Genomic DNA, 18,554 nt, shown 5'->3' on the forward strand with positions numbered 1-18,554 from the left:
AGTAGTATCTCATTGTGGTCTTAACTTGCATAACCCTGAGGGCTATGGATGTTGAGCATCTTTCAATGTGCTTTTTGGTCACTGGAATAGCTTCTCTTATAAAGTGTGTAAATTTTCTGCCCACTTAAAATTGTCAGGCTGTTATTCTAATTATTGAATTGTCTAAGTCCTTTATATATTATGGGTTCAAGTCTTTTATTAGATATATGTATTTCAAATAGGTTCTACCAATCCGTGGCTTACATTTTTATTTCTGAGACAGTGTCTTTAGAAGAACAAAAGTTTTTCATCTTAATGAAATCCAATTCACTAATTTTTTACTTTATGGTTCTTGATTTTTGTGTCCTAAGAAATCTTTACCTATTCTTTACTCCTTTATTTTTCAAAACAACTTTATTAAGGTAAAATTTACATACCATGTAATTTATCCATTTAAAGTCAACAATTCAATGTCTTTTTTACTATACTTAAAGGTTTGTGCAACTCATAAACCACTCCTGTTAACTTTTAACGTTCACTCATTGCCGTAACTTGAGCCCCAGTGCCAGCTTCTGTAGTGAGCACTGCTTTTCTATCAGTCACCCATGCCTAGAGTTCTACCTTAGACAATCTACGAATGCAGCCCCCTTAGACAATCTCAACTGTTCTCAGCATTCAGCATTTTCCCAGGATTCAGTTAGGTTGGTTTGATTGCTATTGTAAGATCAGTAATCCCTTCTCTAATTTTCAATGTTATTGGCTCCCTCTCTTTGCTCCCCAAAATATTGTCGTCGCACTTCTATTATGGTAATTACCGTACTGTGTTGCAATTTAACATCAAGTTTACATTTCCATCTTGACTAGACTCAATTTGAGGTAAGGAACTGTTTCCTACTCATCTCTGAATCCTCACTGCCAAGTACTGTATGGTGCCTAACAGTTTATACAGGCAGTACTGATGAAGTATTAGTTGAATGACTCAAATGAGTCAAAATAAACAAAAAAATCTTCCACTTTAACAAGAGGCTTTATTCCTTGGAGTACATGGAAAACTGAATTCACTTGCACTTATAGTTCAGTCTAGTTTAGATTTGGTCTTTTAATTTTTGATGTTGAATTTATTGAAACTGTTGTAGCAACTCTGAGATCACAGTCACTATGAATTAAATCACACAGCTTAAAAAGTTATAACAAATTAGCAATCATAAACTACACAAATTCAAATTTAAGGGATCACGTAAAATTAACACGTACAATGATATATGTGTATACAACAATACTTACATTAGCTGAAAATAATTTTGAATTGGAGACAAAGGGCTCTCTAAAAACTTTTATAATTAAATTTAGTTCCCTTATGTACTGTCGAATTTCTGCCATAAATGCTTTTACCAAATCATAGTAAGTTTGCTCTCCTGAGGTGGAAGGCTCTTCATCGGTTAAAGATAATATATTTATATCTTCTACATCTTGATGAAACATATCCATCAATACCTACATAGTCAGAGATACAAAAAAAGTACAGTGAAATATGAGTCTGTAGTTAAAGATAAGCACCCTAAGTTGCTCTTTGAATACAGTTCATAAGTGATAAAAAGCAGAAACACAATAATCTCTTCTTGGCTATATTGCCACTGCTTCCTGCATATTTTCTCTACAAACAGAATTCTACATCTAATATCACAAACTGCCTCCCCCAAGCTCTCTGTTAATACTGCTACCTGTCTGTCTCTCTTGTTAACCTATTAGTTCAAATTTGTTCCCAAATCTTGTCTTAGACTTCCCTTAGTTTCCTCTGTTTCATACCCTTGTCATCACCACCTCATTCCAGGGCCTCACTGCCCTGTATCTGAATAATTCACAGTCTGCTAATTGGCCTCCTTGACTATGTTTGTTGGAAACTGATCAAAACTAGTCCTGCTTCTTCCAAGAAGCCTATTATTATTCTCTTACTAAATCTCACCTTTCCCCTTCTATAAATTTTGACATCATTATCTCTACAACATGATGAAATATTTTATCTTGTATTACTCTGTGCTTGTTTCACAAATGTAAATTTCCCTTCATCAACTCTGCAGCCTTGTTTTATATTTCTTTTGCATCTCCTCTCTGTGTAAGCTCATAGTATGTACTAAAAAATATTTTACTTATCTGATTTAAAAGGTAACAAATATTTTATATTCATTGAAAAATATTTTAAAAACCAAATAGTTATTCATTTAAAAATGTCAATACATTTGAGACCCTTCCTCAGATCAGGTGATTTTTACTCTATATGTTCACATTCTAAAAGACAAAATAAACACTAGAACATAATTAAGTGGATTTAGTAATCAGAGAGAATAGTCCAAATCAATAATAGTGAGGAAAAAATGGAACAAAATGCTCATCCGAAAATATTTTCTTTTCTGAAAAGTCATTTTCATAAAATGAAAATATTGAGGCAATCTAGAGTAATAACTAAGAGCTTTAGAATGAGATCTAGAGTTTGAGTCCAGGTTTTGAAACTTCTTAGTAAGTTCTGGGTCAATTTCTGTATCTCTCTAAACTTCAGTTTCCCTTTTATAAAGAGCACCTACCTTACAGGGGTACCACAAAGACGAAAGGAAATAAATTACATATATGCTTAACTTCAATAATGTTTGCTCTTTTTATTTTTAGTAGGCTCCACACACATCGTGGAGCCCAATGCAGGACTTGCACTCATGACCCCAAGATCGAGAGTCAGACACCTAATCGACTGAGCTACCCAGGTGCCCCAATGTTTGTTCTTAATATTTTTATAATAAAACCACAGAAGTAGTATCTAAAGAGAGTTAGGTGTTGAAATAAAGCCCTCAAGAGTTTAGTATTTTTACATTTTCAAAATTTTTTTTCGGGGCGCCTGGGTGGCTCAGTCGGTTGAGCGTCCGACTTCGGCTCAGGTCACGATCTCGCGGTCCGTGAGTTCGAGCCCCGCGTCGGGCTCTGTGCTGACTGCTCAGAGCCTGGAGCCTGTTTCAGATTCTGTGTCTCCCTCTCTCTCTCTGACCCTCCCCCGTTCATGCTCTGTCTCTCCCTGTCTCAAAAATAAATAAATGTTAAAAAAAAAAAAAATGTTTTTTCAAAGTTCATCATCTTCTAAGTATTCCAATCTAAATAATTTAAAGAATTTCACTAATAAGAGATTATTACTATCATTTACTCTACTTGCAGGAACACATAAAAGAAAAACTGCATGACATTTTTAAACACAGTTTACAGGCAGCTGGGTGGCTCAGTCAATTAAACATCTGACTCTTGATTTCGGTTCAAGTCATGATCTCATGGTCTGTGAGATCGAGCCCCAGGTCAGGCTCTATGATGACAGTGCAGAGCCTGCTTGAGATTCTCTTTCTCTGCCCCTCCCCCACTCACAGGTTCGCTCACTCTCTCTCTCTCTCTCTCAAAATAAATAAATAAAACATTTTTAAAAATAAACATGATTTAATACTATATACATAATACTCTATTTCCATAAAGTGATATCTTGTGTAGTTGCTATTAGACTACTGGAAATATACCCTAACACATAATATATAATTTTATTATCTGAACAGTATGTTAGCATCCAATAAATCAGGAATAAAAACTTAAGAACAAGACATACAGAAGATCGGTATCCTACCTTATCAGCACACATTGCCACTTTAATATCTTGTTTTGTAATTTCATAATGCCGTATATTTCGTACATAATTCCCCACCAGCTTTAAAATGTCTGCAGAAATGTATTCTAATACTGCTACTATGTAAACAGAAACCTGGTGGTCAATTTTATAACCTAGGACCTCCTGAAAAATTAAAAGAAAAACATGTTTAAAAATCAGATACTACAAATTTGACACACTGATGAAAAATTTAAAAAAACATGTATACAATTTAGCTTAACTTTTACTGAGGCCTGTGGTTATCAACAACATTTCGTTGTAAGTGGTTCATCTATGAATAATATACATATTGCTATTTGGAAATGTAGGTAGAGCAAAATTACCTACGATCATGTAAAATACTTAATAAGTACAGATTACTAAATAGATCATCCTTAACTTAAGAAGGGAAGCCCCAGTTTGGGGGACAGGAGAAATGCTCACTTTACCTAATTCAGAATACCTGGAATAAACTATGACAAAAGAGGTTTTTTCTTTATTCAGAACAAAAGTTAATGTATTATTGATATCTGGGAATATGTACACTAGCCTTATACCTCTGTTCTTCATTCCAAAGGAATCTGGGATCCCAAAACCCTGGTGGCGCATTTCTGGTATTTGTACTGTTTCAATGAGAAAAAATGTATGCTATGTTCTACTGAACAACAGTGGTTACTAAGAACATGTTAAATAGTATTATTAGACTTCAAAGAAGGTATGGGCTTTTGTGGGGCTGACCAGTTGCTACAGGGAAACAAATTCTATTTTCTAAACAATCCTATTTAAAAAAAACCTTTGAAACACGAAGTTTACTTATAAGTTGGCGGCAGGTGGCATTTACCTTTAAAGATATGTAAAAACTATGAAATGGCTATAGTGATAAAGATTTATTAATAAACTGAAATGGTATCTGCAATTAGATCATAAAATTCAAAGTTCAGGATCATTACTGACACAACAGGCACATACCTCAATGTGTTAATTCTCTCAGAATAAAATTCAATGTATGGCTAGTAAAAATTAGGAAAAGAGAATTATACAGAAGTATGTAATTACTAGTAGTTTAGTAATTCTCTATAGCTTGCACTTATTTCCTCAGACCAGTAAAATACAGACACATATTTCTATTCCAACAACCCGAGTACAAAACATAACCTTTGACAGTCTTAAACATAATCCAAGTGTTTAGTCTTAAATCTTAAGTCTTGGACGAGATCAAACAGACCTGAATTCCCTAACACCATCACTTGGAGCCCTGTGAACATGGACTAAAAGTTACTTAATCCATTTTTGCCTCAGTCACCTCATCTACAAACTGGGGATGACAATAATAACTTTGTTGAGTAATAAAGTTTAGAGGTAATGTACGCAAAAGCATTAACATTTTGCTTGTATTATAGTACATAAAAATTATCGGTATCATAAGTATTAAGGTTTTAATTACTATAATACCTATATTTTTGACGTGAGAGTTAATCTATAGTTTGTTAATCTTATTAAATAAATAGAAACAGGATTATTAGCATTTCCAACAATTATTCTTTCTACTAGCTCTGGAGAGATTCAGCTGACTGATTTAAATGAGAGGTGGGACTGGGTAGTTTAGGTAATCTTTAGACAATTTTTGCTCAGAAATTACACATAGCCCTGTGGCAGACTCACAGAGGTCCCTACACATCTAACAACATGAAGGATTAAGATTTGAAGGATGTGTAGGGACACTTAGGTCTACCCAATAAGAAAGGAGTTTTATAAATTCTCTTTGAGGTACTAGTAACACCAGAGCTGAACGAAATCCACAATTATAACTTTTCTTAGTCCCTTCAATTTGCATATTTTTGTCGGTATGAAATTACTTTAAATCATGTTGCCCAACTTATACTTCCCTATTGTCATATCATCCCTCCCCGTGACATGAATTTCTGGAAAAATTAAAATGAGAGAATTTTACTCTTCAATTGACTATTATCCATAAAATATATGCTGAGTGTTTGAAAACGATGGGTTTTATTTTGCTTTTAAAAGGCAAGAAGGTAGTATTTCAGCTTTACCTTTAATAAAGGATGAATTTTTTCTACTGGGAGAGATAAAGGGTTTCTTCGCTTCCTCTTTTCAATAGCCGATTGGGCATCAGCTATTGCCCACTTATCAATTGGATGAGGGAAACTTTTTTGAACACGTTCCTTGGAAAATAGGAAAATAACAACTAAGCAACAAATATATTAAATAGTGCTCTTCACTTATAATTTACTTTAAAAATCAAAGAATACCAAAAGCAGGCTTTTCACATGTGCTATAATTTATACTACAACCATACTTAAGAGAAAACTCTACTGTCAATGGATTAGTTTCTTAATTAGACAATTCAGAGATTAAACATTCTTTGTATTATCTAGGGGAGAAAATCACATTCAGGATTTCAACTTAACTGTGATAAAGCTAATGACAAGAATGATTAGAATAAACATATAAAATCTCAACAAGACCTAAGCTCAAGAAGCAAGTATCTAAATCTAATTTTCATTCATTTGACCTTTTAATAATACCAATTACAACCTCAAGTAGCATTTTGCACTTGAAACCTCTAAGAAATTTTTTCTTTATTCATCATGCAAAAGTACTTAACTTCAAAACTATTTACAGATCATGGAAAACAAGGGTTTACACTGGTAACAGCAATTTTTATACACCGTAGTTCATCATTAGAGTTTGAACCCACTATAAGTCATTAATTTTTACAAAATACTTCTCTTTAATTTCTAGCACTTACTTGGTTAGCATCTCCATTGAAAGTGAAGAAACTCATGTTAATGTAAAAGCTGAATTTTCCTACTTTAATAAACTAATGTAGTTCACTTCAAGCAAAAGTGACTCTTTCAGGATACCACAGTGAAAACCAGTAGAGGTCGCTATTAACGTAATTTAAACCCATGTAGATAACTAGTTTGTAAAAACTATTAGATAAAATTAAATGTCACTCCTGATTATAAACCTAAATAAAAAGTTTTGTCAGTTGCTGTTAAAATGAAAAATAAAAAAAGAGACTGTCACATGACACTTTGGAGGGAAAACATGTTGATTTTAGGACATCTTAAGAACAAATTTATAAAGTGTAATTTTCTCTTCATCTAGGTTTGAGGCTAAATCAGCTGCCAAAGTTAAGAAGTGATCGTTTCAATTCTAATTAATGGAACTGGAGGTATGTTGAAAGAAATTATTGTAGTTATAAATGGAGTTTACAAATTTATTGAAATGCCTAGTTAAAAAGCTATCTGCCAGGACACTATACAGATAATACAAAGGTCCAAAATATTGGGGGAGTTTGGAAGGTAAAAAAGGAGAAAAGAAAAGGAGGAGAAGGTGGAAAGCAACATCCAAAGCTAAAATTCTTTTCCTTTCTCCCAGTCAATACTAGATTTGCTAATCCAAAAATGACAATTAAAGAGATTTAGGACTAACTTAACTATGGCTTCCAATTAAAAATTTCAGTGATGGGTTTAACCTGTGGTTAACCATGGTACAAATCTTATAATGGTAGGGCCCTGTACTGCTATTTTCTTTCCCCTCATCTCTTTCCCTCCCTCCCTCCCTCCCTTTCTTCCTTCCTTCTAACCTCAACTCACAGTAAGAAATAATAAATTCTTAATACATCTCATTGCATCCTTACACATCATACACATACTAAACAAAGTTCATAAAACAAAACCTGCCCTTATTACACGCTGATATTATACTGATATTTTCTATGCATTAAAAAAAGTTAGTTGGGCAATGCATAACGTGATTTTATGACTTACTAATGTGTCCTGACCTAGAGTCTAAAAAGCACTGGTGTATGGTAGTGAAAGTATAAGAGAAAAGACGTTGAACTCAATACGACAATTCTTAAACATATTTCACATAGGTCTTTGGAAAAAAAGTCACTGGTAGAATTACATAGGCAAAATGGAGGCAGGGGTTGAGGTGGAAGAAAAAGAAAATAGAATAGCAATCCCTTCCCAGAGAAAGAACAGGTATAATTATGGAAAGACTAGACTTAAGAAATTAAATAAAGAAAAAAAAATAGGGGCGCCTGGGTGGCGCAGTGGGTTAAGCGTCCGACTTCAGCCAGGTCACGATCTCGCGGTCCGTGAGTTCGAGCCCCGCGTCAGGCTCTGGGCTGATGGCTCGGAGCCTGGAGCCTGTTTCCGATTCTGTGTCTCCCTCTCTCTCTGCCCCTCCCCCATTCATGCTCTGTCTCTCTCTGTCCCAAAAATAAATAAAAAACGTTGAAAAAAAAATTTTTTTTTTAAAAAAAGAAAAAAAATAAATTTAACAAAGAATATACTTTACCAGGGACACAGAACAGAAAAAAATACTATTAGTTTTTTCTTCTATTTTTTTATAAAGCTTAAATACAGAAAATGAGGGAGAATGAACCGGATTGGAGCAATTTTTATACACTATCTTCTAACATGAAAAATTATTGTGAAAAGACAGAAACAAACAATACATATCCCTCCTCTACATTCCCAGAGCACTCATATAAATGCTTCTTTATTCATCGGGAACACTGCCTGACAGATAGCAATACTCAAATACTGGTGGCATGGATTGTTGAATTTTGGCTACATCAGTAAAACGAAATCCCTTTCATTTGGACTCTGATAGTTCACAATCTTTAGTACAATTTCTCAAAACTTTTCAATTAACATAAGCAAGATTAAATAACATAATATTCAATTAACATAGTATAGATACATATATAGTCCATCAGTTTTCAAGCACTTTCAAAGTATCTATATTCCTAAAACTATAGGGCAACTAAAACCCACTTTTAGTTTTTCATTAAAATAAATCCCCTTGGGGCCAAGTATTAAGGAAGAATTGCTACTCTACTTTGAATTATGTTTATACTTTAATCAAAACGTATTCTTTAGAAAGACAGAAATTTTATAGCATTAATTCAGACTGATCTATTTTTTTAAATGTTTGTTTATTCTTGAGAGAGAGAGAGACAGAGAGAGAGACAGAGAGACAGACAGAGAGACAGACAGACACAGAGCATGAGCAGGGGAGGGGCAGAGAGAGGGAGACACAGAATCCGAAGCAGATTCCAGGCTCTAAGCTATCTGCACAAAGCCAAACGCAGGTCTTTTTTTTAAGTACGGTTTTTAATATGGGCCTCAAATTTTTAAAAAAACTTTGATGAATTATCTCTTACCTCAAAATTTATTTGAAGGGCTTATAAAATTCATGACCCTTATGACTTAAAAAAAAAAAAGGCTCTGTAAATGTATTAAGGAAATAAAACAAATGTATTAAAGAAATATAAAATCCTTATGAACAAAGAAAGTGAAAAATTGTTTTCTGATAAAAGAATCTAACACACCATTATATTCATTTAAAATCTCTATATATCTATATTTTTGTCTAAATACGCTTCCAGGAATGGTACAGGAAGAAGGGTATTTGACCATGATTAGATTCCAGGTTTCCACCTTTTTAAAAATCTGTTCTAGGGGCACCTGGGTGGCTCAGTCCACTAAGTGTCTGCTCAGGTCTTGAACTCAGGGTTGGGAATTCAAGCCCTGCATTTTATTTAAAAAAAAAAAAGAAAAAAATTAAATCTGTTCTACCATTCTGAGGGGTGTGTAATCTATAAAATAAGCAAAGTAATAACTACTCCATAGGGTTGTTGTAAAGACATAACTATGTATATAACTGTACTCTGAAATTACAAAGCCCATTACCCAACTGATGGCTATTTCTATTTCACTCATACATTCTTCCCAACCTTTCCCAATTCCAAAGCCAGCTCATTGGTATATCACATGGCTACATCCACTTTAAGGGCTCAGATTTACCGCTTAAAAATAACATGACAGGGCACTGGATAATTATATATCTTCAATATCTCAGAAGTTTTCTATTAAGAAGCTAAGAAATATCCTTTATTAATATTTAGAGTCTTGAGGGCCTACATTTTGATCAAACCTGTGCAAGTCAAAAACTGATGCAGTAATTTTCAAGAATTCATGGAGATCTCCTTCAATATTGGAAAAATTATATATTAGTTTCTGTATTAATAAAAATAAGGAAATTAAATAAACACAGTACAGTATGAGATATCAAGAAAGAACTGAATTTGAGTTTGCAATGTTATCAAACTAGCAAATTCCTAGAACGCCCTCTAACATCAGAATGATAATAAGCAAGATGAGTTCCATAACCCTACTCTAACACACTAGGCACAAGGCTGAATGCTGTATTTTATAAACACTGTGGGAGAACCTGACTAAGATCCAAAAGAGCAACTGGAATTGTTCATGAGAAGAGTCAGGCAACGAGTTCTATTCAAGATCTACTCTGCAGACCAATGTAATTAAGCGCCTAAAGGAAATCATGAATAAAAGATAGTTGACCTTATAATTCAATGGAAAAATGGGATAAAAATGTATGAAACCTTCTTTAAATTACTTAAGAAATCAAAGTGAATTACTATTCCATTGTATACAATCTTTTCTACATCTACAACCTCTGTAGTTCAATGTTTTCAAATATCTCTTTGCCTCAGCTGAAATCTGGAACTCCCCTGAAGACTTCGAGAGCAAAAACCGCCCTTGTCCCAAAACCCGCATGAAGGTACATTTAGCATCTTTTCCATTCCCCAAGCTGTTTCTGGATCATGTAAAATCTTGTCATGATCCTGTGTGACCTTACTGTCTACCTTAAGGACACATGAAATACCCTGGCCTCTTAATTCTTGGAATACCTCATCTTGGAGACTTTCTACCCCAGCCACCATCACATGGCCACATCCCGCTTTGTAACTGTGTTACTGAGGAAATCTTAAATTCCAACAACTTTGTCTCTGATCCCAATCTATTCTTTTAATTCTCTCACTCAGGTATTCTAGTGTTATCAGTTCTTAACCTTATTGGGAAATCCAATACCCTAATTCCCTCCATGTTTTTCCAATCTACTTGTCCTCTCCTGGCAGGGTACTTGAGTTGTAATGTACATGCAAAAAGCTTAGACCTTCTGGGCTACAGTCTTGACTTCGCTACTTATTAGCTGTGACCTTGGGCAAGGGCAATTTATCTAACCTCTCTGTGCTTCAGTTTCCACATTTATTCATTCAACATGTTATTTCCTGAGTGCGTTCTCAGTGCCAGACATTGTTCTAGATGCTAGGAATTTGGCAGTAAACAAGAAAAATAACCTTGGAGCTTACATTCTAGTAAGAGAAGAAAACAGACCATCTTCATGGGGTTATTAAAAAACTTTAAATAAAATATAAAGCACGGGACTGTTTAGAACAGTACACAATTATTACAGCAAGCACTTAAATATCAGCCATTATTATACGTCACTTTTTCTCCTATCCAGTTTAGGTTCTCTGATGCTCTTTTCAGAAGTTTCTCATTAGATATGCCTGTATTATCAATCCCTCATCCCCTGGGGGACAGGGTAGGGCCTGGGGTAGATAGATATACCTCCTACCCAGCCACCGTTTGAGATAAAATCTTTGTTACATTCTATGTGTGTTGTGTCTCGAAAGGTTGTAAAGCCCTGTTATTACCAATTTCCACCACTTCCTTGTCCTACTATTCTACTGTATGTCTATGGTGAAATTCCATTCAACCCAACTATCTTTCTTGTGCCCACATTTGAGTACTGCAAAAGAAATGCCAGAGAAACTCAAAGATTTGTACTAGTATACATTCAAGGTCATTAAAGTCAAATGTTCTTTATCGTTGTTAGACAACTTTTATATTTCCAGCTCTATCTCCCATTTTCTACAGTTAGAACTTCAAACCTTCTTTCTTTTCTTCTCAGACTTTTGACTTCTTCAGATGCCTTTTCTGGGAAGCTAATCCCTAGGTCCCAAGGCCTGTGTTATTAGTTTGTCCCTTTTATGGTCTCCCTCAAAACTTTTATGCACAGTGGATCACATCCTGTTATTGCCATTATTCCTGTATCTCCACCAAACTTTAAGCCCTAAAAAAGACAGGGGCCAGGTCACTGCTGTAGTAGACTGCAGAACTTCCTAGGTTTTTACATGTTTCTTTCCCTTCCAATTGGTGGGAAGGAGTTCACTTACTATCTAAAATACATGTAACAACTGAAGACCAACAGATTGATAACTAAATGTTTTTATTTATTTTTGAGACAGAGAGACACAGCATGAGCAGGGGAGGGGCACTGAGAGAGGGAGACACAGAATCCAAAGCAGGCTCCAGGCTCTGAGCTGTCAGCACAGAGCCTGACACAGGGCTCGAACTCACAGACTGTGAGATGATGACCTGAGCTGAAGTCAGACGCTTAACCAACTGAGCCACCCAGGCGCCCCAAAATGTTTTTAAATGACAGTGGGCTTTATTTTTTTTTATTTTTTTTTTTTTAATTTTTTTTTTCAACGTTTTTTATTTATTTTTGGGACAGAGAGAGACAGAGCATGAACAGGGGAGGGGCAGAGAGAGAGGGAGACACAGAATCGGAAACAGGCTCCAGGCTCCGAGCCATCAGCCCAGAGCCTGATGCTGGGCTCGAACTCACAGACCGCGAGATCGTGACCTGGCTGAAGTCGGACGCTTAACCGACTACGCCACCCAGGCACCCCGACAGTGGGCTTTAAAAACAAAAGAAACATTTGAACATATTCCACTCTTAAAACTGTGTGTGTGTGTGTGTGTGTGTGTGTGTGTGTGTGTGTGTGTGTGTGTAAAATTCTAGTATCAAGGAGTAGTGTTTAGGGGTGCCTGGGTGGCTCAGTTGGTTAAGCATCCGACTCTTGGTTTCAGCTCAGGTCATGATCTCACAGGTTCATGAGTTCGAGCCCCGCATCGGGCTCTGCGCTGGCAATGAGGAGCCTGCTTGGGATTCTCTCCCTCTTGCCCTTTCTCTCTGTCCCTCCCCTTCTCACGCTGTCTCTGTCTCTCTCAAAATAAATAAACTTAAAACAAAATAAAGGCAGTGTTTTGAGGCCAACAAAAGTTCATTTCAGAACACTTTCGCTGACACTGCAACAAGTACAGTGTGTGTGTGTGTGTGTGTGTGTGTGCGCGCGCGTGTGTGTGTGTATAAAGCAAATACAAGGCAAAATTTATCATACCTCTACATCTGAAGCACTTCGGGGCTGAGCTTGGCATAGCATATTTAATAACTGCAAAATTAATTCTTCAACATACTGAAGAGCATCATCACTAGACTCAAGAGTAGGATGAACTTGCCCCTGGACCTATAAACAAAAAGCAAAGTAATTAAAATGTAGGTTTATACTCAAGCACATGGTCTGAATTGCAAGTACAGATTTAAATGTGATGACCCAGAAGTTCGTTCTCAATCTCTCCCCAGCCACAATACCATACATGCTTATTAACATGGTCCTGGAGGTTCAGATACCTAACTGCAGATTTCAATATATTTTTTTCTTTAAACCACAGTTACCCTGAGACATGGGAATGCAGAGAAGGAGGGAGAGGCTATGGTTTTCATCCAGAACCAGAACATTTACTCAACATACTGCTTGGGCAAAATTGACCTCCCATGGGTCTCTGGTCCTTGTTTTAACTCTACCTTTCCTCCTAAATGATAAAATCCAAGAAGGATTTCTCTTATTCACCAGTGTAACACTAGCACCTAGCACTGTGCAGGGCACAGAATACAAACTTGATAAATGTTTGTTGAACACAAAATCACCCTATACCAAAGGACACAAAATGGGCACTTTTGACAATCTGTGACTGTCTCTGCTTTATGAAGATAACTTGGTAGTCACTCATTCATAAATGCCTAATCATCTTTACCTTCATTTTCCTCAACCATTTCGTTGGAGGCCCATCAGGCCACTGGCCTCTGTAAAATTTACATTTTAATTACCAGCATGCTAGCCTTTACGTGCATCCTTTTGTCACTCACTATGGGTCACAACTATTCCTTTTAACAAATGGCAGAAAAATCAGTTCCAGGAAACAAACAATATAGGTTTTAAAATATAGTCAACTCTCCAAAGGGCAGAGCCCTCTTGGGAGAAAAGTGCACAATACTCGCTGGCCAAGAGCATGTAGTATGATCTGTCCTATTACACCTCATTATCGAACAGGGTATGACAGCCTTAGTGTAGGGGTACATTTTTATACACAGTGTACTATATTATCAATTTCTGGAATGTGTGTTAAAAATACATAGATATGTATATATCCGTACACATGAATTTAAAATACTTTTTAAGGAAAAATATTTTAGAGGCAATCACAATTCAGAACTGTGGGGGGAATGCTACATCAAGTATGAGGTTTAAAGCAATTTTTTATTATTTTATAGGTGAAGAAACTAAGCCGCAAAAGCCTTAAATCCCTTGCCCGATCATTTCCGGTCATATTCAGTATAGCAATTACCAATCTGATTGTGATTAATCTGTTTATAAATCTCTTCACCCTGTTAGATGACTGAATGGTCGTGCAGTTAAAATAACGGATAACGTTTGGACTTAGAACCCCAGAATTTGTGTTTCTCAGCTCTGGGCTTACTATTTGCCATGCCATCACACTCTAATGTGTGTAGCTAATGGACCTTGTAAACTTACTTCCCTTCAGCACATAACAACATTAAACCACCTTTTTGTTTTTAAGATGGAATTTGATAAAAAGTTTTATTTATTTATTTGAGTACAGGTGACACATAATGTTACAACAGTTTTAGGTCAACAACAGTGACTCGACTTCTCTCTACCTTATGCTACGCTCATCACAAATGTAGTTACTGTCATCATGCAATACTAACACAATATCATGGACTATTCTGTTAATAATCCCGTGATTATTCATTCCACAACCAGAAGTCTGTATCTCCCATTCGCCTTCACCCATTTAGCCCATCCCCAGAGCCCCCTTCCCTCTGGTAGCCATCAGTTTGTTCAGGTCTGATTCTGCTTACAAAATTTTATTTTTATTGATTGAATTGCATGCACCCATTTGGCTTAAATTGTCTTGTCAGATACCCTTTAGCTTCATAACCAACTTATCTTCATTTATCAGTGAATCCTAACACCACATAGTGGGCTTTTCTTGAGGGACTCTCAGTCCAGTCTTTTCATTTTTTTTTTTAAGTTTATTTATTTTGAGAGAGAGCATGGGGCGTGGGTGGCATGGGGAAGGGGCAGAGAGAGAGGAGAAAGAGACAGAATCCCAAGCAGGCTCTGTGCTGTCAGTGTAGAGCCCGACATGGGGCTTGATCTCACAACTGTGAGATCATGACCTGAGCTGAAATCAAGGGTTAGATGTTTAACCGACCGAGCCACCCAGGTGCCCCAAGTCTTTTCATTTTTTAATTCTCTTTTCTGACCAGTGACACAACCTGTCCTACTTCTCTTATTTCTTTGCTCCTTTTCCATTTTCTTGTGGAGTTCCTTAGCTTCCTCCACCTCTTAGCCCTTTCTGTCTGCTCTTTTCTTCTGTTCTTTCCCCCAAGTAATCTTTACCTCCACATTTTAAACTACAACCAATGCAGACAACTTCAAATCTACCCCTAGTTCTGACTTCTCTCCTGAGTTTTAATTTTTTTTAAAAATATTTTATTTTATACTTTAGAGAGAGAGAGAGGGAGAGAGTGCACACGAGAGCAAGCACAAGCAAGGGAGGTGCAGAGAGACGGAGACAGAATCTGAAGCAGGCTCCCAGAGCTGTCAGCACAGAATGAGCAGTGAGATCATGACCTCAGCCAAAGTCGGATGCTTAACCCGCTGAGCCACCCAGGCGCCCCTGCCTCCTGAGTTTTAGACACACACTTCAAATCACTTGTCAGATATCTCCATCTATCCTACCAAAATCTCTAATATAACTTAGTGAGAAAAAGGAGCTTACTATAAAAGTTTAATAAGAAAAACTATATCTCAGGGTGCCTGGCTGGCTCAGTTGGTAGAGCATGCAATCTCTGGGTTGTAGGTTCAAGCCCAGGTTGAGTGTAGACATTACTTAAAAGTAAATAAAATCTTTTTTAAAAAGCACTTGAAAAAATAAAGAAAAATTATATGTCACACATAGAACTCAGTTTAACAAATGGAAATATATTTTAGAAAAAGACAATATAGAAGCCCCTGTTTTCACTAAGATGTAGTACTGGAAAATGTAACTATAATTGGGGTTACATTTCTGTCCAAGGCTCCAGCATCATATAAACTATAGCTATAGATTTATAAAACCACAGAATTTTAGAAATAAAAGGGACTTGAGAAGTCATTTAACTCAGCGCCTCTATTTAGCAAATGAGAAAAAGGAGATGCCCGTGATCCTGCAGTTAACTGAACCTGGGCCTCCTGGTGTCTGGGCCATATAGTTCTTTCCACTAAACCCTTGACTGTTGAATCTGGAGTCTGAGGAGTGTGCTAGTGGCTCCATCAGCACAGAGAGAATGCCCACAAACTGTATCTATTCACATAACGGGCTTCCAGAGAACACATGGCTTGATGTATGCTGTCACACTTCAATAAACATTGTCATGTAATAAATGCAAATGCAGCACTATAAATCTCTATCATCTGAAAAGGTAAAATCATTTTACTCATTCAAAATTACAAATAAAGTAAAATTTATAAATTACAAATTCACTAAAAATCCAACATATAGCTAAAATGCTGGAGATAATAAATATTAAAATGAAAATACTGAGGCGCCTGGCTGGCTCAGGCAGTACAGCATGTGACTCTTGATCTCAGCGTCGTGCGTTCAGGCCCCGCAGTGGGCATGGAGCTTACTTTAAAAATAAAAAAATGAAAAAAATGAAAAAGAACATATTTAATCAGCAATCATTTTAATTAATTTTTTAAAATATCAAAGACTTTTGAGGTATAGGTACACAGAAACACATTTTAGAAAGTGTTCAGGAACGTGTAAATTAATCAGATTATTTTTTTAAAATGTTCTTTGTTTTTCAAAGAAACCCATGGAAACATAATTCTTCATTAATATAGGTCCCTCTCCAGCTGCTCTTCAACTTACACTTTAAGCTGAAGCAGCAATTCAAACCATTTGTAGTTTGCTAAAACACGGCATGCAGTTTCACTCACACTGTTCTCCATGCCTGTCATTCACGCTCTCATCTACCTGTTTGACTTTCAAAACCCAGATCTCGTCTCATTTAGGAAGACTTCCTTGTTTCTTGCCTCTCTCTAAGGCAGAATTAATGTCATTCATTTAAATGACTTACTGACCCCATTACAAATATCAGACTTTGTTGGTATTGGATACACAGGGCTAAGCCAAAAACAGTTCCTGCTCATATGGGCCTTATACTCTGCTAATGCTTGTACTAGATACCACATTTTTGTTACCAGTTTGTCATAATGAATTAAAATTACACGTTCCCTTGTCTGCTTGATGTCGATGATCCTACTGGGCAGGGCCTTCTTCATCTATCTATAGAATCATATTCTCTTAGCATTTCACTCTCAATCCCCGACATTCAGAGTATACTCACTCAAAGCCTTGGTGTTGCAGGGGTGAGAGGGATAAAATATTTCATTCTTGGAATTAAGGTTGAAAAGGGATAGTGGTAAGGCTAGATGATTTCAGGAGCATAAACCCTTAAAGCAGAAACCGTTCAACATACAAAGACAAAACTAAAATAGATGTTTATTTTGTAGAATCAAATGAACTGTATATAACCACAGTGGTAAAATGCTATGCTTTAGACAAACAAACTTGATACTGCTTACAATTCAGGCACATATAATCCAAATGCTGGCCAAGTTTGACACCTAGCATGATGCATAACATTTTAGAAATTTAAATTCAAACAGTTTTATTTATTGATGGTTATTAATATCCAAATAAAACCTATTAGGTAAATAAATCACACAAAGAATTAGGCCTAAACAGAAATAATGCATAATGCCAACTGTTACTTCTAAGTTTCTGAATATTAACCTTCATCATATATTAAACCTGTCAAATTAGGATCAAAAGGTTCCTTCGTACAAGAGACTAATAAATTATTTTACTTCCTTAAAAACAAAAAGAATACTTCAAAATCTCTGGCTGAAAAGCATGGACAATGGTAAATACTTCAAGACAAGCAGAACACCAATTTCTGAAATACAGACTTTGCTCTTTATTCTTTTAAGGAAGATGCTATTAGGAGATTTCTTTAATGAGCAGACAGAAGTAGTATTACATTTCCTATACAGACAGAATAAAAAACACTTCTTTTCTATGGGATAGTATTACAGCTAAAGTGTTCTATTCCATTTAAGTGGTACTGAAAGGTATTTAATAGATCAAATGATCCAAATTATTCAAGACCATACAGAATAGGTTACACTGCCAATCTTACGACAGCCTTCAGAAGTCATCTACAGCTGATATTCATTAAGGGTGTGTGTGTGTGTGTGTGTGTGTGTGTGTGTGTGTGCGTGTAGTTATAATAAGCACTTAGGATTGGGTTTATAAATTAGATGTGGGTTTTCCCTTATACACAGTTTTCAAAAATATTATATTTTATACTTCTATTTACTGATATCAAAAACCTCACATACTTAGAAAATTACTTTAGGTAACTTAAGTAAAGCAAATGAAAGAACTTCACTGAAGAATTAATTAATCATAGTTGTGAATAAGAATGTCACATGATCATGACAAGAATTCTTTTAGGGTATAATCATCATATTCAACTAAAGATGCCACATTGAATTATAAACCTTCTTTAAGGACTGCCTGTATCTCTCTTGATGGTTCATTTGGTCTCTAGTGGTTTCCAACAGATTCAGAAGCAACTGTTGGCTCTTATTGCCAGATTTTGTGGAATCTGAAAAAAACAAGGATCAGGTCTGTATCAAATCCTAGGTTGTTTGAGACTTGAGTTCTCTAAGTGTACTCAGCAGCCCCTTGGGTAAACTGCCAGAAAACACTATGGTGAATTCTGATGAATT

The 18,554-nt window shown here is 35.9% G+C and overlaps 1 protein-coding gene across 3 annotated transcripts in view; it reads right to left on the reverse strand.

Annotated features, from left to right (window-relative positions):
- Window positions 1–18,554, reverse strand: part of SOS1 (SOS Ras/Rac guanine nucleotide exchange factor 1) — a 148,933-nt gene that overhangs the window by 63,031 nt on the left and 67,348 nt on the right. For all 3 annotated transcript variants that reach the window (XM_058683108.1, XM_058683105.1, XM_058683106.1), the window contains exons 2-5: window positions 12,744–12,869; window positions 5,698–5,829; window positions 3,626–3,790; window positions 1,264–1,473 (exon numbers count right to left, since the gene is read on the reverse strand). In XM_058683108.1, the coding sequence (XP_058539091.1) occupies window positions 1,264–1,473; window positions 3,626–3,790; window positions 5,698–5,829; window positions 12,744–12,869 (633 nt within the window). The remainder of the gene's footprint in view (window positions 1–1,263; window positions 1,474–3,625; window positions 3,791–5,697; window positions 5,830–12,743; window positions 12,870–18,554) is intronic.

This window comes from Neofelis nebulosa, chromosome 9 (genome assembly GCF_028018385.1).
Source record: "Neofelis nebulosa isolate mNeoNeb1 chromosome 9, mNeoNeb1.pri, whole genome shotgun sequence".
Classification (NCBI taxonomy): domain Eukaryota; kingdom Metazoa; phylum Chordata; class Mammalia; order Carnivora; family Felidae; genus Neofelis; species Neofelis nebulosa.